Genomic DNA, 23,177 nt, shown 5'->3' with positions numbered 1-23,177 from the left:
GCTAATCTGTACCGAAGCACTCTGGAGGGGCTCTAGACACTAAGACACCAAGCACACTAGACAGCAGGTGTAATGGAGAGGACTGAAAACATAAATTAACCAAAAGCCCATACAGAGAACACACTGTCCAGCCCTCAAACACACTGCTCTCCTTAAGCAGAATCCAGGCAGACATATCTACCTCAAGCAAGAGATTTTAAGATTTCATATCCAGAGAAACCAAACAGTTCCAGCTATCATTTATGATTATATCAGGATATAGGAGTTAGGGGACAGAGGTTGGAAGTCAGCTTAAACTGTCTCCTAAATCCTATCAGTTGACAAGTTTTGGCCACAAAGAACTCCCAATCAGCCTTCCGGTACCTCTCTCAAATACGAATGAAAAAAAGAAGGAAAAAATATGAATGAGCAACAGAGAATAAACAGTTATCTGAGGAAAGTCTTCAAAAAGAAGAAAAAGACCAAAATAAACTAGAAAAAATTATTAAAGACTTACTAAACTTATTAAAGAGAAAGAGATGCTAGGAGTTCCCATTGTTGCTCAGTGGCTTAAGAACCTGACATAGTGTCCACTGAGGATATGGGTTCAATCCCTGGCCTTACTCAGTGCATTAAGGATCCAGTGTTGTTGCAAGCTACAGTGAAGACCGTAGATATGGCTTGGATCCAGCACTGCTATGGCTGTGGTATATGCATGAAGCTGCAGCTCCAATTCAATTTGACCCCTACCTTGGGAACTTCCATATACTGCAGGTATGGCCCTAAAAAAAAAAGAAAAAAAAAAAAAAAGGGAGAGAGAGAGATGCTGTACAGGAAAAGTATCAAAGTGACTTCTTAAAGATACTTTTGAATACATTACATTGATAAAACACAAATAGGATGCTATGAATAAGGAATAATCAGAGAACAAGAAAAAGCTCTTAGAACTTGTGGTTTCATCCTTGGAGAGGACCCCCAATGAACCACACCTTCCTGCATTTATCCCTTATATGAACCCCTCCCACTATCAGTTTGGGCTGGCTCTGTGACTTGCTTTAGCCAATAAATGTGGTAGAAATGACACTGGGACAGTTTCAGATCTAAACATTAAGAAAGCCTGGTAGCTTCCACTTTTGTGCTCTTAGAAGACAAAAACAAAAATTCTGACTACCTTCCTAAAGAAAGAGAAGCTACATGAAAAAGACACTAGGATGACGAGATGCCATTTGAGGAGAAGGGCCACGTGAGGAAACAGCGAGGCACTAGACATGGGAATGAAAAAGCCATGCTGGACATCCCACTGCTGTCACATGTCCAAACGACCAATTCTAGACGTTATCTGACTGCACAGTGAGATTAGCAGAAAAACTGTCCAGCTAAGGCTAATCAACCCACAAAATCATAAGAGATAGAATAAACTATTGTTTTAAGCCATTAAATTCTAGGGTTAACTGGTTAAGCAGCAATAAAAACCACAATAAAACTTAAAGTTATGACTGTCCAAATAAAATTTCCGAAGTCTGAAAGATAAGAAAAATGTTGTAGAATCTGAAATTAAGACAAAAAGATGGAATAAAGTGATAAGAGATATAAAGACTCAAGTGAGGAAGTCTAACATCCCATTAGTAGGCATTCCAAAATGAAAATACAGAATGGGATGAAGAAAGTTACCACAGGGAAAAATATGAGAACATTTACTCAAAAAGAAAGATTCAAGACTCCAAATTTGAGAAGGTCCATCCACAATGAGTGCCCAACAACAATGGGAAAACAAAACAAAACAAAAACTCCACAACTCGGTACACTGTCTTGGTATTTCACAACACCAAGGAAAGGACAAAGTCCTAAAAGCTTCCTGAAAGTCATGCAGAAATGACTTAAGAGTCAGAAAGGCATCAGGCTTCAACACCACCACTGACTAGAAAACAATAGCACAATCTCTGAAATTCTGAGAGAAAATTATTTTCATCCTAGAATTACATATTCAACCAAACTATCGAGTGAAGGCAGAATGTAATAGTAATTAACACTTACTGGGCATTTACTATGCATCAGGCACTGCTTTAAATGATCTACATGTACCAACTCATTTAATCTTCATAGCTCCCCTAAAATATAGGTGTACTACCATCTCTCCCATTTTGCAAATGGGATATTGATGCACATGTTACCAGGTAATTAGCCCTAGCTAATAAGGTAATGTAACTAATAAGCATAAACCTATGATAATCTGACTGTAGTCTTTCTTGAAAATTCAGAACTCAGAAAATTTTCTACCCTTTTATGTTGTCTTAGGATTTTTCTTAAGCACTCACACAAATTAAGAAGAGGTAAGCCAGGAAAGAAGACACAGAATCAGGAAACAATGGATCTACTCCAGCAAAGGAGACAAGAAAAATTTCAAGATGACAGCTGAAAACAACCCGCCAAGACTGATACAGAAGAACCAAAGGCTCTAGACGAGAGAGTGATCTCACAGAAAAAAGACAGAACACAACTTTTTAAACTAAGACATTATTATAAGGAAGACATTGCAAAACAAAAAAAAACTATAACTTCTTATAACTTCTTAAATTATCTCAATAGAACACTCTACAAAGTCCTAATGATAAATAGTGATTATTCATATGACTAAATATAATGTTTTAGGAAGGGGAGGTGGGTGGGTAAGTGGGTGGTATGAGAGCTAAATCTTTATTACAGTGCAAACTCAAAAAATTATGCCTAAATAGGTAAATCCAGAAATCCACAGAAGTTAGAGGTGGTGGTGAGCCAGTGGGTATTTCCGCTGCTTTGAGTTAGGCCTTAAGAAGCACAAATGGGCATACAGAGATGGCACTCCAGGTGAAGGTAAATGAATAAGCAAAAGCAAACAAGTGCAAAAGCAAGGGACAGTTATGGAAACCAGGAATACTAACAACAAAAAGGTGGTGGTGGGGAGGGGGCATCAGCTGTTTGCCTGTCAGAGTAAATACCAGTAGCTCCAAGGAATGAAAACGTTATTTTTCATACCTAAAACAAAATTTAAAAAAACAGTTCAACAGGAAAACAAAAAGTCCTAAATAGCTGTATAAAAAAAAAAAAAAATCCTATTTTACTTTTGTTTGAGATATTTACCTTAACTCTTAAAACACTAGAGAATTTTTACTTTACCTGACCCGTGGGTAGTGGTTGATCTAGCATCTCAACATCCAGGTGCTTAGGAAGATTATATAGTCTGCAGAGTTCACATATCAACCACTTCAATTGCTGACGAAGCTACAAAACACATTTCAGTAAGTAAGCATTATGTTAAAGAGCCCTCAGATTATATGAATAATGCTACAACTACTGTAACTAATCCAGTAGGAAGTGAACAAGTTTATTACTGCTCAATTATAGCCTGCAGATAAAATAACAGTAATTTAAAAATACTTTAGGGGCTGCTATATAAGAAAGTTATTATGGCTTTAGTGTAACCCCCTACAACGGATACCTAACAGAATGACATCAACAAAAAGGCAGGGAAGGGGAGCTCCAGGTATTGTCTAGTTCTCAGTTATTTTTTTTCTTAGTAACTTAGAAGAGTACATTAATACATTAATGACGCTACAAAAAAACAAGGCAGTGCTGTTGCACATGGGTTATAAAATTATATATTCCACAGTCATTCATTTAAAAGTATAGAGGCACATATGGTCTAGCAGACAAGAGTCTAAGAATCCAGGGGATGCTGGATACAGTATCCAACACGCTGGGTTTGAGCCTTCCCAACCATAAAACAAGGAGATTAAAACCTTATAGCAGTAAAGATTAAATGAAATCTTCTGTGAAATACTTGACACTTACTAGGCTCTTAAGTATTTGTCTTTAAAAAAAAAAAAAAAAAAAAAAATAGAGAGAGCAAGAAAAAAGACCTCACCAGGAAAACTCCAAAGAATAACTCAAGTTTCCATTTTTAAATCCAGATTTGTTTTGTAAGCACATTTACTTTAAGCAAGTAAGCATGGTAAATTATATGCACAAACATATTTTGCATTGTTTAAAAAAATTGTTTTCAATGTATAAGTTTGGCAATTACGGTATAAGGAGAATAGCCATTATCAGTAGACTTGACTGGGAGCAAGAAAGGCAACTTACATCACTTGGTCAGGAACAGTTTCCTGGATGTCTCTAACCAAGAAAAGAGATGAAGAGAAAGAAGCAGGTTTATGAAGGACTAAGGAAAACAGACACAGAATTAGAATGGGTTAAACAAAGCAAAGAACAAGCCTTTCCAAAGTGGACAATTTTCCTCAAAAATGAGAAAAGTTGAACAGTAAATTAGTATCAAATAATATCCTCAAGCTTAAAAACTAGCAAAGCCCCACTGTGGATTTGTTAACCATCCAATAAACTCTGTTTCATGCTAAGTAATATTATAAAGATGAGGCAGGGTGACCGAGATGTAGAGCCAACTCCAACTCCTGGTTCAGGAAGCGCTCAGAACCACTGAGGGAGGGGCAGAGTGTGGTGGAATCCCACCAAGCAGTAAAAAAACAGAGCAGTAAGTATGCCGTCTGGGAATTTCGACCTTACATTCTCCTGCCAAAAAAAGTTTCTGAGGGATGGGAGGAAGAAACTAAGGCAATGGGGAAGGATTTAAGAAATTTGGAAGGTATACAGATAGGTCTTAGAAATTTACTAGATGGGGGGAGGGCTGTCAAGAAACATTACTATAAAAAAGAACTCTAAGATGGTTCCCAGGATCAGGCATAGGTAACAGGTTTCATTATTTCATTTTGCCCCATTCACAATCACAGAGAGAATTACTGAGGGGAAATATGGGGATGGTGAAGTATTGAGAGGTAGATGAGTTTAAATTTAGATCTAATCATTTTGAACAGCCACGTCACATCCGAGTGAGATCCCTGGATCTACAGGATATATAGACAGATAATAGGTTTCAAACTCAGGAGATAAATCTAGAGCAGAGTTCCTGCCATGCTACAATGGGTTAAGAATCTGCCTGCAGTGGCTTGGGTTGCTGTGGAGGTATGGATTCTATCCCCGCTGCAGCACAGTACAGGATCTGGCGTTGCCACAGCTGCAGCAGAGGTCACAGCTGTGGCTCAGATTCAGTCACTGGCCTGGTAACTTCCATATGCTATGGGTATAGCCATTAAATAAATAAATAAATAAAATAGCTAGAGATACAGATTTAGAAATCACTGGAATATAGGCCATGACTTTGACATCAGGAGTAGAAGAGATTACTTGGAGAAAGCAGAGAAGAAGAAAGAGTCAGACCATGGAATAAGAGCTCAGAGGACACCAAGGCAAGGTAATAAGAGACAGAAACAGGAGACAGTGATCTGATGGAAATCACTGTTAGATTATTAGTTCCCAGAGGACAGGGATGTGACTTGTCTTTTGTACCCACCACTTACCACAGAGCCTGGCATAGAAGCCTGGCAATTTTTTTAAAGTTAATTTTTTATGTTCTACTACTAATAGTTTCCTGAATCCACCCCAGGTTTAAAAAAAAAATTGTATAAACCAACATAGATAATAGATTTTTTAACAATATTGTATACAAAAGGGGCCAGGTTACAGACAACATGCTATGCTTTTTCACTTTAGCCTATCTTGCGAAGTTGTATGTGCTCTTGTGGAAAGACTGGCTGCACTCTTAACTATAACATAATATTCTATCATAAAACTATACAGTAATTTTTATTTAACCAGCTCTTTATTAGTGGACAACAAGTTTGTTGAATGTAAGAATGTTTCAATAAGGAAAGAATCAACAGGAAAAAAAATGCTGCAAAAAGGCAGACTTTAGTGAGTCCCGTTATGGCTCAGCGGAAACATCTGACTAGCATCCGTGAGGACGCAGATTCAATCCCTGGCCTCGCTCGGTGGGTTAAGGATGCAGCATTGCTGTGAACTGTGGTGTAGGTCAGGTCACAGACGCAGCTCAGGTCTGGTGTAGCTATGGTTGTCACGGAGGCTGGCAGCTATAGCTCCTATTCAGCCCCTAGCCTGGAAACCTCCATATACCACAGGTGCAGCCCTAAAAAAAAAAAAAAGGTAAACTTTGGGACTAAAAAAGAGGTCCTGAATTTGGCAACTAAAGATAAAAATTTTAGTACAACAAAGAAGGCAGAATCTAGATTATAATGAATTAAATGAATTAAAGGTGAGGAAATATAGCTTATTCTATCAAAAACGGATTATAAGATAACAGGGAAAGAGTATAAGAAAGAATGAGGGGTGAGTTTTTTTATGTAAATAATTTACTTTTTAATATAACTGGACCCAATTTTACATTCTATGTTATTTTACTTTATGAGCATTTTTTATGGAATATTTTAGACTACTATTTATAATAGTAGCAGTCTCTACTATTATAAAACTTGTACATTTAGATCATTAGAAGCCAACCGCCTAAAAGAAGGCAGCAGTAAGGGGCTGTGTCTAACACTCTTTACCAGTTGCCCTTCCCTGCAGATGTGAACATGTGTCTCACTTTCATGGTTCTAAAGACCCCTTAACTTGTAATACTCTATAAACTTAGGGTCCTTCTGTTCTTAATTTTAAGAACAGATGTGTTTAAACCACCTATAATTCAGTGTAACAAAAAATGCTGAATTAAGTCTCCACCTTCCTCAAATGGTCAGTTCTCTGAATACCATTACTACAATAAACTATACTTTCCTTATTGAGTATTTTAGCACAATGTAACTAATTCTAAATTCTCATTTGCATGACTCTTGAACTTCTGCCTTTATCCAGTCAGTGTATTGTTTTATTTAATATCTGGCCTGGCAAGTCTCACACTTTTTTTAAAATTTCATTATTTATTATTTACTCTTCCAAACAAACTTTAGAGTCATTTTGCCAGGTTCCAAAACAAAACAAACAAAAAAAACCCTGTTGAAATTGCATTCAATTTATAAACTAACATGAAGCTGTTGAAATAACTGACACATTTGTAATATGGAGTCTGCCCATCTAGGAACATAGTAGTCAAGGCTTTCATTCTACTCAGCCAATTTTTGTAGTTTTCTTGATATAAATCTGGCACACTTAAGTTTATTTCTAGGTATTTAATTTTTTTTAATTTAACTGTAGTTGTCAATAAAATTCCTGTCCACTATATTTTCTGATTATAGCTGATATGTGGCAAAGCTTAATTTTTATATAACAGAACTTTTAACCAGTCATCTTAAAAACTGTTTTTTCGCTGACTCCTCTGGATTTTTTTTTTTTTTTTTTGCATTTTAGGGCCACACCCGAGGAATATAGAAGTTGCCAGGCTAGGGGTCGAAACGGAGCATAGCTCTTGGCATACGCCACAGCCACAGCAGTGCAGGATCCCAGCCACGTCTGTGACCTATACCACAGCTCACGGAAACACCCAGATCCCCAACTAACTGAGCAAGGCCAGGGATCGAACCCGCATCCTGATGGATACTAGCCCATCGGATTCGTTTCTGTTGTGCCACAGTGGGAACTCCCTGGATTTTTTTTTTTTTTTAAGGTAAACAATCAAGTCGCCTGCAAAAAATTATTGGTATTTTTCTATAAGGTCTTTATGACCTCATGGAAAAACGTAATGATTTTTTTTTTTTTTTTCCATTTCTTGGGCTGCTCCTGCAGCATATGGAGGTTCCCAGACTAGGGGTCAAATCGGAGCTGTTAGCCGCTGGTCTATGCCAGAGCCACAGCAACACGGGATCCGAGCTGCATCTGCAACCTACACCACAGCTCACGGCAACGCCAGATCCTTAACCCACTGAGCAAGGGCAGGGATCAAACCCATAACCTCATGGTTCCTAGTCGGATTCGTTAACGACTGAGCCACAACGGGAACTCCAGAAAAATGTAATGATTAATGTTAACTTTAAAAAAAGAATATAAGACTACACAGACTGTAACTTCAACTACTTAAAAATATGTATAAGAGTTCATGTATTTTACCAGCCAGGGAAAAAAAAATACTGATAAAAAGTTAGCTATCAGGGAGTTCCCGTCGTGGTGCAGTGGTTAACAAATCCGACTAGGAACCATGAGGTTGCAGGTTCAGTCCCTGCCCTTGCTCAGCGGGTTAACGATCCGGCGTTGCTCTGAGCTGTGGTGTAGGTTGCAGACGCGGCTCGGATCCAGCGTTGCTGTGGCTCTGGCGCAGGCCGGTGGCTACAGCTCCAATTCAACCCCTAGCCTGGGAACCTCCATATGCCGCGGGAGCGGCCCAAGAAATAGCAAAAAAAAAAAAAAAAAGTTAGCCATCATGTCAACAATGGTTACATCAAATAGAAAAAGTTAAGAAAGATTTCTATTTTCCTTTTTTAGTTGTTTTTAATTTTATTCTCACAATGGTCATTTATTAGTCTTGTAATCAAAGAAATCAGGTAAAATGGAAAAATTAAATATCTTTACATATTAAATCAAAGATTATATATAAGATTATATATAATATATAATCTTTATATATTAATCAAAGAAATCAGGTTCTAAAATATTTTGTAAAATGGAAAGTTAGATATCTATATATATTAAGAAGACTTTTTATTTGCTTACCTTTAGCTTTTACTACAGAGTTACAGACTCTTGACAGAAAAAGCAATTGATGTCATTCTATCCTTATTTTCCCCTCACATCTACCTTGGTATTTTCCTCCTGTTTTACTTCCTACCTTGACCAGCGGTCCCAACCAATAATATTTGCTTGGTTTAATGGTTAGGAGCCAAGAAAAAGAGACCACCTAATTCCTGTTATAAATGAAGACTATACCTATGGGGAATAAAAATGAGAAACCACAGAGTAAACAGTAGAATTTGAAAGAAAAAAAAAAAGCAAGAAAGCAAGAAAAAAATCTTAGAGGAGCTAAAGACCAGGTGTTATCAAATAATCTTTCATCAGGCTTTTATATCATATTACCTCAACACTTATTTCTATATGTTCATGAGGAGAAAAAAAGCAGTGTGGCTTATTTTCTCACCGAATTGTTGTTCTTAGTGTCTTCTAGACGTTCCAGGACTGATGTCAAATTTGGGTCATCGGAGTCCACAAACCATATTGGTGACGAAGATGGATAAGATTCCTGTTATAGAAACACCTATGTTAAACACATTTACATACAGGCTTACCTGGATATGCAATTAAACCTCACCATGAAAATGGCAAGATGATCATGAATTTAAGTAAAATATATCATGGGAAGAAAAGTAACATTAAAATCCACGTGTGGAGAAAGAAAATTTTTATGGACTATTTTAAACAAAAATAAAGTTTTGTGGTTTAATCATCTTGCTTGTTCCATGTTACATATTTTACAAGTCTTAAAAAAAAAAAAGACTTTGCTCAGTAGGCAGTATGATTTTATAAAAACAGAAGAGAATACAACTGCAAAAGTTGTTTCATCAAAAGCAGAAAAAAATGGTATTCAAGGACCAAGATGGGCTTACTTCCTTTTTAAAGAAAGGTCTATCATGGCCTGGATTCTCCAGCTTTAACTTTTTTTTTAAGGGCTTTAAAATCTGGAATCATAATAAATCCCTAAAAAGGAAGAACAAATTAAAAACCAAAAAACCCAACCTCGAAATACGTCTATAGAGTCAGCCACACTACTTTTTGCCTGTTAATATAATAAAGCTATATTTCTAAGCTTTATCTAGATTAAAATATAATTCTGAATTTTTAAAATAAAGCAAAGGAGTACATATCTGAGCACATGTTCTGAAATCCTTACAACTGCTAAAAAAAAGATGATTTTTAAAAATCTTCTACTCACTATACTCCTTGCTTCTGAGTAATATAATTACAGAAGTTACTTTGAAATTTTTTTGTTAGAAAATTGGTCCCTAAAATCAATCCTATTTAATTTTGCCTTCTTCCCAGTAACTTCCCATACCTTCTCAGATTGCAAGGAGGAATGCAGTTTCTATAGGACTGATTTCTTAAATGAGGTTAAGATGACTTCTTAAACATAGCAGGTGTTAGAAAGGCAAAACAAACATAGACAGAGCTATCTTAGGACTACACAGCTCTCTTTTGTCACGGGAGCTGGGCTTTGAGACAGGCATTCTCCTAGCAGAGCGACTATCTGTGTGCTCCAGCTCGGAGAGGTCAATGATGTTCTTGAACACTCTAAGAGCCTGCCTCTCTAAACTGGCCCAAATAATCCTAACCTCCTGGTATTTACACTCTTGTGTAATTCTCTCCCCAGACCCAATGACTCACTTCTAACAAACATAATATAGCAAAAGTAATGGATATCACCTCTGAAATTAGGTTATAGAAAGATGAGTTCTGTCTTGCTCCCCTTGATGAAAGCCAGCTCCCTTCAGAGAGGCCCAAATCTACTTGGCAAGCAACTGAGAGAAGCCTTTGACCAACAGCCAGCTGAAATCTGAGGCCCTCAGACCAACAGCCTGTGAGGAGATGAATCCTACCAACAACTTCATGAATGAACTTGGAGGCAGAGTCTCTCCCTGTCCAGCCTTGAGATTACTACAGCAGTGACCACCACCTTGACTGCCTTGTCAGAGATCTGGAACCAGGGAACTCAGGTAAGTCAAGCACGGATTCTTAAACCATGGAAACTTTGAGACGTTTAAGCTGCTAAATTTGTTACAGAGCAACTGACAACTAATTCCAATATCCTAAAATTCCAATATTTCAGTCCATCACACAAACTGAGTACTATCAAGAAATGCTATTACTACATGCATTTTTTATTTTTTCATTTTATTTTTTTTTATTTTTCCACTGTATAGCAAGGGGATCAAGTTATCCTTACATACATGTAAGGATACATACATACATCCTTACATACATTACAATTACATTTTTCCCCACCCTTTGTTCTATTACAACATGAGTATCTAGACAAAGTTCTCAATGCTGCTCAGCAGGATCTCCTTGTAAATCTATTCTAAGTTGTGTCTGATAAGCCCAAGTTCCCGATCCCTCCCACTCCCTCCCCCTCCCATCAGGCAACCACAAGTCTCTTCTCCAAGTCCATGATTTTCTTTTCTGAGGAGATGTTCATTTGTGCTGGATATTAGATTCCAGTTATAAGTGATATCATATGGTATTTGTCTTTGTCTTTCTGGCTCATTTCACTCAGGATGAGATTCTCTAGTTCCATCCATGTTGCTGCAAATGGCATGATGTCATTCTTTTTTATGGCTGAGTAGTATTCCATTGTGTATATATACCACTTCTTCCGAATCCAATCATCTTTGATGGACATTTGGGTTGTTTCCATGTCCTGGCTATTGTGAATAGTGCTGCAATGAACATGCGGGTGCATGTGTCTCTTTTAAGTAGAGTTTTGTCCGGATAGATGCCCAAGAGTGGGATTGCAGGGTCATATGGAAGTTCTATGTATAGATTTCTAAGGTATCTCCAAACTGTTCTCCATAGTGGCTGTACCAGTTGACATTCCCACCAACAGTGCAGGAGGGTTCCCTTTTCTCCACAACCCCTCCAGCACTTGTTATTTGTGGACTTATGAATGATGGCCATTCTGACTGGTGTGAGGTGGTATCTCATGGTAGTTTTGATTTGCATTTCTCTCATGATCAACGATGTTGAGCATTTTTTCATGTGTTTGCTGGCCATCTGTATATCTTCTTTGGAGCAATGTCTATTCAGGTCTTTTGCCCATTTTTCCATTGATTGATTGGCTTTTTTGCTGTTGGGTTGTATAAGTTGTTTATATATTCTAGAGATTAAGCCCTTGTCGGTTGCATCATTTGAAACTATTTTCTCCCATTCTGTAAGTTGTCTTTTTGTTTTCTTTTGGGTTTCCTTTGCTGTGCAAAAGCTTTTCAGTTTGATGAGGTCCCATGGGTTTATTTTTGCTCTAATTTCTATTGCTTTGGGAGACTGATCGAGAAAATAGTCATGATGTTCATGTCAGACTACATACATTTTTTAAAGCAACAAGAGTTCCCTGGTGGCCTAGCAGTTAAGGACTCTGTTGTCACTTCTGTGACAAGGGTTCGATCCCTGGCCTGGGAGCTTCCATTTGCCACACGAGTGGCCAAAAATCCTAAAAATTAAAAAATAAAAGCACAATTACATATGTTGATTTTTAGAAGTTAACAAGCTAACCATTACATGTTTTCACCCTACTAACATTAACTGTATTCACTTGCACTGTTTTCTATTATGTATCAGGGAAAAGCCATCATTAGCAGTATTAGCTGCCGTTAGGTTCTAGTCATAGAAAAACAATTTTGCAGAAACAGTTTTAAAGAAGTCTTGCTTTGAAAACTATAATACAAATTATAATATAATTGATGCTACAGAAACTGGTCATTTTTAAAGCATTTTATCAAATGTTCTTCAAAGAAAAAAAAATTGCACTGAAGTAGGACATCATTACATCCATTCAGTAATGGTTTATTTTTGTACTCTCCTTTGTAAAACTCTTACTGTGTCCCAAACCTCTTTAATGCTAAAAGGTAGATTCTCTTCAAAATTAATCCTATTCTTAAAGAGAATTATTTATTGAGTACCTCACTGTCTTCAAATTCTTCATTTGGGAACACACCATCCAAACCTTTTTTATTGGAGTTCCTGTCATGACTCAGCAGAAACGAATCTGACTAGCATCCATGAGGATGCAGGTTGGATTCCTGGTTCTGCTCAGTGGGTTAAGAATCCGGCGTTGCTGTGAGCTGTGGAGTAGGTCACAGATGCAGCTCAGATCTGACGTCCCTGTGGCTGTGGTGCAGGCCAGCAGCTGCAGCTCCGATTTGACCCCTAGCCTGGCAACTTCCGTATGCTTTGCTTGTGGCCCTAAAAGGACAAAAAAAAAAAAAAAAAGCCAAACCATTCTTATTGTTTTATATTTGTATTTTCTTTAGCCTTAAAAAAAAATTTTGAGCTTCATTGTGTATATTAGCGTTTGCATAGTAAATTTCTGCATAAGCAGAATAAAATATGAAATGTTGCTCTGTACTAAAACCCCTCAAACTTGTATGAGGAGAATTGGAGGAAAAAAAAAAAAAAGAACAAACACTGAGATCAGTCACTACCTATGCCTTATTCTTCTAATCCTATACCTAAGAAGACAGGATATATAGTAAGTCGGTCCAAGCAACTATTTCAACAGTTTTCAAAGTGGGACCCTTAGACTCCTGGATCCAAACTATTTCTACAAGAATACTAAGACGTTAATTGCCTTTTCCAGACAGACATTTGCACCAATGATGCAAATATAATGATGGGTAAAATTAGCACTGATAAAGGTAGTGACACCAAACCATACTTGAAGTCATGGTATTCACCATCACGCATTCAAGGTGTTTAAAAGTAGAAAGTGCTAAAAGAATTTAAAGAACGCCTGATGAGGCAGCTGTTTTTCTAAAGCTCAACCCTCATGTCTCCTAATATTGTAAATGATGAAATGGGAAGCACACAAGAGCACTCCTACAGAATACTTGAGAAAAAGCACTTGTGTGACTGAGATGTGAGCTGAACTAACCACTTTCATAGAACAACATTTTCACTTGAAAGAATAACTGACAAACGATGGTTATTCCAACTTAGGTTTCTAATGGATGTTTTCTCAAAAAAAAATGAAGAGAGCCCATCATTTCAAGGAAAATAAAGGCAGTATTTATTGCCAATAGTAAAACTCAAGGTTTCAAGCAAAAATTAGAATTGTGCCAAACATTTACTCACCAATGTGAGCCTAATGGCTTCCTAAGAGTATTCTGATGAGGTTGATGGTGATATTAATGAAAATAATGTTTTCATGTTATATAATGAAATGTCTCAACATTATTAAGATTTTAGTGAACCAATATTTTCTAACTGACCAATCAATGATGTCATAATATTATGCATGCAAAGATAAAAAATCCATTCAAGGTTTAAGACAGACCAAGTTTTGGAGTTACCTTGTGGTGCAACAGGTTAAGGATATGATGTTGTCACTGCAGCTGAGGTCACTGCTATGGTACAGATTCGATCCCTGGCCTGGGAACATCCACATGCTGCAGGTATGGACAAAAAAATAAACAAAAAAGCAAAAACAAAAACAACTTTTGGGGTAGGAAACTTACATGATCTAAAATGGCTATTAAAATATTCCTCTTTCCAACCAAACATCTGTGTGTGAAGTTGGATTTTCTTCTTAATTCAACCAGAACAACATACCACAAGAGACTGAATGTGGAAGCAAATGACAGACCAGACATCAAAGAGATTCGCCAAAAAAAAAAGTTAAATTGTGCCACTATTCTCACTAAAGCTTTTTGGCTTAGAAAAAAATGTCATTTTTCATAAATAAAAAAAAATTGTATTAACATGTTTCACTTTTATATAAAAACATTTATATTAACAGGTAACAGTTTATCTTAATGAATATTTTAAATATTTGTCTTAATTTCTAATGATAAATATTGATAGATAACCTTAGTAAAGAAAAACTCCCTGAGCCATCAAGACATTTTTAATAATGTAAAAGAGTCCTGACTCCAAAAACTGAGAACAGCTGCTTGCCTCCCCACCCCCAACCCTTCACCCTTATTCTCAGAATTTCTTCCTTGGAAGAAACACCCTTTCACCACTCTGTTAATGAGGCTAGTTTTCCATCTTCCAACCTCCATCCCTTGACCCAAAATCTGATCACACATCTCTACCAGCCCATCCTACCCCTAAGTGGTTAGCTGTCAGATGAGCTAAACCAGGCAAATCTGGCTGGGCTTTCTCTGGGACTAGAGCCCTTTAGAGATTGAACCATCACAAGAATGTTGGCCAATCGGGGTACCAGCATTTATCCTGCCCAAAGAGAAAGGGTTTTGTTTTGTTTTGTTTTTAAAGGAACCAATTTATTTTCTAGAGGGTCACAGATATTTATTCTTGGTGCCATAACTGTGAGAATGCCCATTTCACTTCACACTTGTTAATATGTTTATCAACCTAATAAATAAAAGTTGCTGCCTCGAAGAAAAAAGTAAGTTCCTATACAATATAATTTACTACAACATCTCCAGAAACCAACTGATCCATAAGAACAGAAAGCTATCACTTCCAGGAAAATTTCTAAGTACATTACCTATATACATAAGGATTTAGCTCTAGCTAGCATTATTTAAAATAGAAAATAGAAACCACCTTCATGTCCAATAGTAGGAGACATGACTAATTCAATGCTACAGTCATATAACAGGACAGCACATGATAGCTGAAGACACTGTACCACAAAGATATACATTAAGTGAAAAATCAGACAAAATAATCTGATTTTTTAAACTTTTTATTCATTTATTCATTTATTTATTTATTTTTGTCTTTTTTCCTTTTCTAGGGCCACTTCCCACGGCATATGGAGGTTCCCAGGTTAGGGGTCCAACCAGAGCTGTAGCTGCTGGCCTACACCTCAGGCACAGCAATGCCAGATCTGAGCCACGTCTGCAAGGTACCTACACCCCAGCTCAAGGCAACGCCGGATCCTTAACCCACTGAGCGAGGCCAGGGATCAAACCCACAACCATATGGTTCCTAGTCGGATTTGTTAACCACTGAGCCATGACGGGAATTCCTGTTTTTTGTTTTTTGTTTTTTTTGAAGAGAGAGGGAATCTATATAAACATGAGAGAAAAGAGGACCAAATGACAAAATATATACCAATATTTTGACAGTGGTGTCTCCTGAGTAGTAGAATTACAGGTGATTTTTTTTTTTTTCTAGTTTTAAACATCTGGTTTCCAGATTTCTAAAATAAGAATGTCTTGTTTTCCACATTATAAAATATCCACTACCACCACTTCTGGAAACTAAACCCTCAGCACAAATTCTACATCATGTTCAAGGCTTGTTCAATGTAACATTTAACAGACAGCCTACCAGAGTTTCCATTGTGGCTCAGCAATAACGAACATGACTAGCATCCAAGAGGAAGTGGGTTCCATCCCTGGCCTCGCTCAGTGGGTTAAGGATCCGGCATTGCTGTAAGCTGTGGTGTAAGTCACAGATGCAGCTCAGATTCTGAGCTGCTGTGGCTGTGGTGTAGGCCGGCACCACCACTGTCACTGCCAACATGTGATGTTGTGTTGTCCTAATCTGAGGCAACATAACTCAAGGTTAATCAAAGTAACCTCTTTGCTTGTCATTGCTTGAGGAATTTCTGTCTTGTTCAGAAATAACTTTATTTTCTACATAAATCCACCAAAAGACTGATATGTGGCTCTTTATCAAGCATCAGCCAGCAAAACTGCCTGCCAGAATGCTCAGTTTCTGGTATAGCCATCTCCAAGGATGACATAGCCATCTCCAAGGATTTTGGTAACTTTTTAAAAAATTAATACACATACTTCTTGTTGAAGGTTCAGAAATACAACAGTTGTAATTCTTCTGGAGAAAAGTTATGGGACACATTATCTTTGAACTTTGCTGTGCAATAAATGTAGGATGAAAAATGAAATAAATTGACAGAATTACCATATGGAACCTTAATAAAATTCTAAATGATCTGACAACACAAAAAAAAAGCTACAAAAAAAAAAAAAAAAAAAAAAAGAGGAGTTCCCGTCGTGGCACAGTGGTTAACGAATCCGACTAGGAACCATGAGGTTTCGGGTTTGGTCCCTGCCCTTGCTCAGTGGGTTAAGGATCCCGTGTTGCCGTGAGCTGTGGTGTAGGTTGCAGACGCGGCTCGGATCCCGCGTTGCTGTGGCTCTGGTGTAGGCCGGTGGCTACAGCTCCGATTCAACCCCTAGCCTGGGAACCTCCATATGCCGTGGGAGCGGCCCAAGAAATAACAGCAGCAACAACAACAACAACAACAACAACAACAAAAGACAAAAGACAAAAAAAAAAGCAAAGAAAAAGAAAAGAAGAAAAAATTGAGAGTTCCCATTGTGCCTCAGTGGATAAGAACCTGACAGTGTCTGTGAGGATGCAGGTTCAATCCCTGGTCTTGCTCAGTCAGTTAAGGATCCAGCATCCATGCAAGCTGTGGCATAGTCCGATTTGACCCCTAGCCCATGAACTCCCATGTCACAAATGTAGCCTTAAAAGAAATTGATCCCTGCTAATAATTTTACAAGAAAACAACATACAGCTAAGTATCTAACATGACCAGAGCCCACAGAAGCAGAGTAAAAACACTAACATTTGGTAAAGGAAAAATGCATACATACTCCTGTGATCTGAAAAAACTTTATTTGTTCCAAGTAGCAAATTACAGCTAATCAAAACATCATTCTAATGAACTGAGGCAGAAAAAACAAAAGTGCTGAAGAGGATTCAAACCATCTAATCTGCAAAAACCACTGGTTTCCTAGGTTCTGAGTCTGCTTTGTCTTTCAGAATGATCTTTTGCAAGAGAACACAGAACACCATTACACTGGCCTTGGGAAAAAAGGGACCTCTGCTTTACCACTCTGGCTCTCCAGTAAGGCTTTACATTTGGCACCACTCAACTAGCTAATGTTTACCTAATACTATCCTTTCCAGGTCTAAGGAAGTTTAACAACAAAACAAAAATCAAGTTACTAAACAATACACATTCACAAAACAGAAACCTAAGCCTCCTCTTCACATATCTGTTCTTTTCAAGGAAGGGCATAAAAATGGAGATTAAGGAGGAGCGAATAATGACTAAGAATATGACTCTATACCATAAACTGGTCAAATGAATGGCAACAATGGTTCCTCTGGATTGAGAGTACCAGTTCTGTGCTTATTAACTGACAGCTCTAATACTTCTAAAAGATTCTCCAAGAGTTCAGTTTGGAAAAATAACCATCCCAGGAGAAGAGACCAAAGAAAAGGTCTTGGGCTCTTTAGTCAAGTTTTGTTCATTATTTCCTTTGTATAACCTTGTCTGGGCTACTTTTTATCAGCGTAAAGACTAGAAACACGAAAAATTAAGAAATTAACAGCATGGGTTTAATTCCCATGAAAAGTTATTAAAAAAGCATCCTATCCTCAAAAAGTGTTATTCGGCCACTAATAACACTATCACTTTCATATCATAGAGAACATTATCACTGCTAAAGAGCTTTCCTATACAGGCTCTCATGTGCGACAAAAAGTATTACCTATTTTATAGAAAAGCACAGTAAAAGTAGTAATTTGCTTAAGGGCCCAACTACTAAGAAAAGACTTAGATCTTTTTTTTGTCTCCTTAATTCAGAACTCTTTACATTTTTAATTTAGTATCTTGCTGTTAGGGTGGGAGGGGGGAGGCCTTTTGGGCAAGGATGAATAGAAATTTAATCAGTTAAACAAAAAAATGTTCCACCACAAATAGTCTGGCAAATTACCACTCATGCAGAAAAAATAATGACTTATGCTACACAAATAATAAAGTACGATGAGGTTTTGTTTACCAGCTAATTTGCTTGGGGAGCGGGGGGGGAGGATATTTTTCATTATAAAACTGTGATTCCCTACCAAGAATTCCCAGATGCCAGGAAGTCCTCAAAAGGTATAATGGAGTTGCCAAGTTATGCCAATATTTCAAAAGGATTAAAAGAAGTCCTACACTAGCTCCCAATAAGACTGCACAGGTTATTAAAATGAGCTGCTTTGTTTTCAGGTGTGAACATAACAACTGGATGTCAGCAATGACTGGCAATTAGATCTATTTATTGAAAATGGAAAAACAATACTTTTAAGTTTGCCTGACAATCTTTATCACGAGTTCATAGAAAATAATTTTAAAAAGGACTCTTTGAAGTTGAAAATAGCACTCTTTCCCTTCATATTTAAGATACGACAAACTTATAAAACAGAAAAAAAAAATTAGCTCCATTACCTTGGCCTAAAGAGTAAAACATCTGTTTTGTTTTTTACATCTTAAGGTTCTCTCACATGAAGTCAAACGGCAGATTTCCTACAGAGCCGAAAGTGGCCTTTTAAATATGTATGCAATATCCATGACTTTCTTGATGTTTTCTTCGCACTTTTGACCAACTCCTGGTAGTTAATGGTAGAAATAGCAAAAAGACCAAAAAAAAAAAAAAAGATTTCTGTTCAAACAGAATACAGCTAGAATGATGGCCATATAGTCGATAGTACAAATATTTACTGAGTGGAAGATGAAAAGCATAATTACATAATTATAGAATATTCTTCCTTGCCACCATAAAAGTCTTTAAAAAAATCCAAAACTATTATAAAAAAACATAACCAAAGCATTAAATAGTAAGAACTCTAACAGTAAGAAAACACAATCAAAGCAGTGAACAATAAGGACTAAACAGTAAGGAAGGGAAACAGACATCAGCGTAAACAGCATACGACTAGAAGAGCCTTGGGGATGGCCAGACATGTTAAGACAGATTGGGGTGGGGTAAGGGGCACATTCCATATGGAAAAAACTGCTGATACAGAAGCCTGAAAGAAATAGGGGGCGCAATATCTTTAGAGGATTACTCAGAAACCCACATGCATGTGTGGAAGGAAACTAGTGAGGTACCATTCACTTAAACATTACAGAAACTGCCTAAGGATTCTTCCTGGTAAGCATGGAGAAGACAGGGCCTGGGATGCAGAAAAGCTCAATAAATATTTGAGAAGAAGAAGAAATTTAAGAGGAAAACCTTAAAAAAAAAATCAAAACCACTTTTTTTCAAAAAAAGCTAAAACTTTTTAGAGAACAGCAAATCACAGGAGACAGGTCCTGGCATTTGAAATCCAACCGCATTTTTTTCCTTGCTCTTTCCCCTCTAAGAAAATGGTATCAACAAGAGCAAACCATGTAGATTTTATCTAAACACTCAGCCATGCATAAAGAGTCTTTATCTTTTATACACCAAAATATTCACAGATGGAAGTGATATGTCTGGAATCTGCTTCAAAATAATCTGAGGTGGGGATAGATGAAATAAGATTGGCCCAAAGTTATCACTGTTGAGGCTGGGTACATGAAGGTTCTCCACACTAGCCAATTCTATCTAGAACATGTTAGATGTTTCCCCATAATAAAGTTAACACACATTCATAATACACTGAGCATCTACCACGATAATTATGTTCTGATATTGTGCCATAATTCACTAACATCTCAACTTGAATAGTTTCTATTAGTGTATACTAGTCCCCACCAAATCCTTTCACCAGGAGAATCTAATTTACTTCTTGCTCTATTCCCTAATCCAGGTCATCACTCAGTACCTTGAATGCAGCTGACTCTATCAGCCTCCAATATGGTTCTCAATGGGGCACTGCTGACACTTGAAGTGAGATAATTCTTTGTTGTGGCAGGCTGCCTCAACGTTGCATTTGACATCCCTAAGCCCTTGGCACTAAATGCAGTACAGCAACACCACCATCCAACCCCCACTGGGATAACCAAAACCACACACACATTTCCTGATGCCACCCACCACAGAGAACCACCCCTAGTCCTGGATGGCAAACACATCTTTCCATTTACCTGAGTAACTTAGCAACTCCCCCATAAGCCTCCAAATTCAGTCTATCATTCAAATCAGCCCTTTTTCCTGGCCAGACCTCAACTTCTCAACTTCTGAATAATTACCACTCAGACTTAGTCTCTTTATTGTCACCTACTTCATGCTCACTACTACTTCCTGTTTTCCATTCTTGGAAAATCTTCTCCTTCACCAGCCTATAGCCTGGGCTTCTCAAGTTTCATTATAACTCTTCTACAGCTAAAACCGTATCTTCCCAAGCTTCGGTGTCCTCTGCTGAATGCCCTTTCACTTTCCAAAATTCTCCTCACCTGTAAAAGCCCAATTCCACAATCAGCCTCTCCTCAAGGCCTTCTCTGAAAGGCCCCCCAACCCCACTCCCATCAAGCAAGTTAACTGCTTTGTTTGGTTTTCATAATGATATCACAGAACTTGGTCACACTTTGTTATATAAAACTCTCCTCCCAGGAAAACTCAGTTCCCAAAGCAGGGACTGCTCTATCCAGTTTTGCAAAACCAACACAACAGCTATGTACAGCACTTTAGTGTTTTTTGGTTTTAAATATACACCTACTCCCCAGTATTCTGAAAACTATGTTAATGTTAATTATGATAATTTCAAGGCCTTTGCAGATTCCAGACCACCAGGCATGCTTTAGGCACTGAAGTACCTACTGACTTAACCAAAGGGAGATTAAAGACGCAGGCTTGGTTTTAGCCATGTATTCACAGAGAAACGTGAAATCATCATGTGGATTCCCAGTTATAAAATTTTTTAAAATTCTGCAGTTTGGACCAATACCCTAAGTCAATTTCACAATGAACGGCCTCATCATACTTATTTAACACTTATTTTATGATGAATCGGGTTTCTCAGATGAAGAGAAAGAGTGAGCTTTAAAGGGTGTTTTCGGCTTTGGGACATAAAAGTATTTTTCTGAGCAGTAGACTCGGGCACGCAGCTCCCTTCGTCTGCTCCCAGTGTGAACGGCTTACACCCCGGAGGAGCTAAACAAACATACCCCCAGAACACCTGCCGCATCCAAGGTTCAATGCTCCTTCAGAAACGCGTTAGCGCGGAGCCAGGCCAACAGAAGGGGGTGATTCAAACAGTGCCAGAGGCTGCACGCTCAACTTTTTTTGCCTCAAACGTGTCAGTTTTCGATATTAGTTTATCCTTCAGCACAAACTTAAAAAACAGTTGGAGAAATGGGCAGAACCAGGGAGCCCCGACTGGAGAAGGAGGCGTTCAAACTTGAGGGCCTTTAGCCCGCCACGCCGGGGCTCAAACAACAGCCGGGGTCGACCCGCCGCGCCGCGACCCCCGGGCAGGCCCCTGGCTCTGGGCTGCCATGGCGACCCGGCGAGAGCTCGGCGGGCATGATCTCCCTCCTCCGGGCGCAGCGACGGGGGCCGAGAAGAGCCAACAGCCTCAAACCCGGCCCCGCAGGGAGAGCCGGAGAAACGCGCCGCCTGCCTCCTCCCACCCGTGCGGCACGCAGTCGCGCCGGGGCCTGGGCCCGGCCCCTCACCGGGGAAAGGGGCGGACCAGCCCCGCCCCGCCCCGCCCGGCCCAGCCCGGGGGTCCGAGGGGCCTCTACACGGCAGGCTCCCCTTTGTCCCGGCACTCGGGGCGCCCCTTTCCGCCCTGGCTCGGCCCTGCGGGGCTGCGGCCGGCGCCTCACCGTGATGTTGCAGTGGAGTGTGAGCGGCGGCGGCGGGGAGTGCGGGCTGCCCGGCGGCGCCGGAGGCGGCACCAGGAACTGGCAGTGAAGCTCATCCAGCTTCCAGCTGACGATGCGGAATCGCTCGTGGTTCTTGTCGAAGATGGACGCCAAGAACTTCAGCTCGGCCTTGAGCCCTGACACGGACATCTTCCCCTCATCTCCGGCGGGAGGGGTGCGGAAGCGGAGCCGGACCCGGAGCCGCCGTCACGGCCGCGACCGCCCCGCGGGGCCGGCCCGGGCCGCGCTCTCGCGGCTCCGCCTCTCCCCGCCGCCGCGGCCCGCGTTAGATCGAGGCTAGAAAATGGCGAGGGGCTCTGAGGCCTCGGCGAGCGGCTGTGTGGCGGCCTGGGTGGCTGCTCCCTTTGTAACTGACTCCACCGGCAGGAGGCGGCGGCCCGGCGGCTTAAAAGGGCAACTGCGACACCGCCCCCGCTACCGCCTGGGAAAGGGCTGCCCCCACCCCGCCCCCATCCCTCCCCGCCCCGGCGCGTCCGGCGCGTCCTGCGCGCCCCCGTTTCCGGCGCGTGCACGCGGCTAGCGCGCGCGCCCGACCAGCCGCCCCCTCCTCGCCGTGACCCAGCCCCCTCTCGGCCGGCCCATCTGCTCTGCTCCTCGCGCCCGCGGACGCCAGGCTCGGGCCAGCTGGCGCTCGAGACCCTGATCGCCGGGAGGAGCCGGAGACCCCCGCGCCCCCGCCCCCTAGCCTGAGACCAGACACGTGCACGGCCTAGTGCGCCGGCCACGTCGGCGGGGCAGCGGACGCGCGCCGGCCCCTGGGGGCGGTGCTCCGCGAAGCGCTCAGCGGGCCACCTACTCACCTGACCCAGCTCCGGGCCCTGGTGGGAGACTGCCGGCTGTGGGCAGTGCTCTGGACCCAAACCGGCCCAGCTAGCTGCGTCTCCGCTAAGCCTCACCCTAGTCACCTAGCCACCACCTTCCCAGCTTGAGTTCCTGCCAGGACTCTCTCGCCGGACTCTACGCACTGCTTTGCTCTCAAACAATCCTTTTACCGAAAATGATCATTTGGGCCCTGCCTGGTGCTACTTCCCACCCCCCACAATTTCATCCTTCCTCATATCCCCGACCCTTGTTCACTCGT

At 40.1% G+C, this 23,177-nt stretch overlaps 1 protein-coding gene across 2 annotated transcripts in view; it reads right to left on the bottom strand.

The window, feature by feature from the left end:
* Positions 1-22,547, bottom strand: part of UBE2Q2 (ubiquitin conjugating enzyme E2 Q2) — a 60,899-nt gene extending 38,352 nt beyond the window's left edge. The window contains exons 1-3 of one of the 2 annotated variants that reach the window (XM_021099009.1): positions 22,037-22,544; positions 8,945-9,046; positions 3,133-3,237 (exon numbers count right to left, since the gene is read on the bottom strand). In XM_021099009.1, the coding sequence (XP_020954668.1) occupies positions 3,133-3,237; positions 8,945-9,046; positions 22,037-22,225 (396 nt within the window). In that variant the 5' untranslated portion in view covers positions 22,226-22,544. Of the gene's footprint in view, positions 1-3,132; positions 3,238-8,944; positions 9,047-22,036 lie in introns of both variants that reach the window. The other variant, XM_021099010.1, reaches the window with a different exon arrangement.

The sequence above is a fragment of the Sus scrofa genome, chromosome 7, assembly GCF_000003025.6.
Source record: "Sus scrofa isolate TJ Tabasco breed Duroc chromosome 7, Sscrofa11.1, whole genome shotgun sequence".
Taxonomy (NCBI): Eukaryota; Metazoa; Chordata; class Mammalia; order Artiodactyla; family Suidae; genus Sus; species Sus scrofa.
This window is presented reverse-complemented; position numbering and strand designations above follow the sequence as displayed.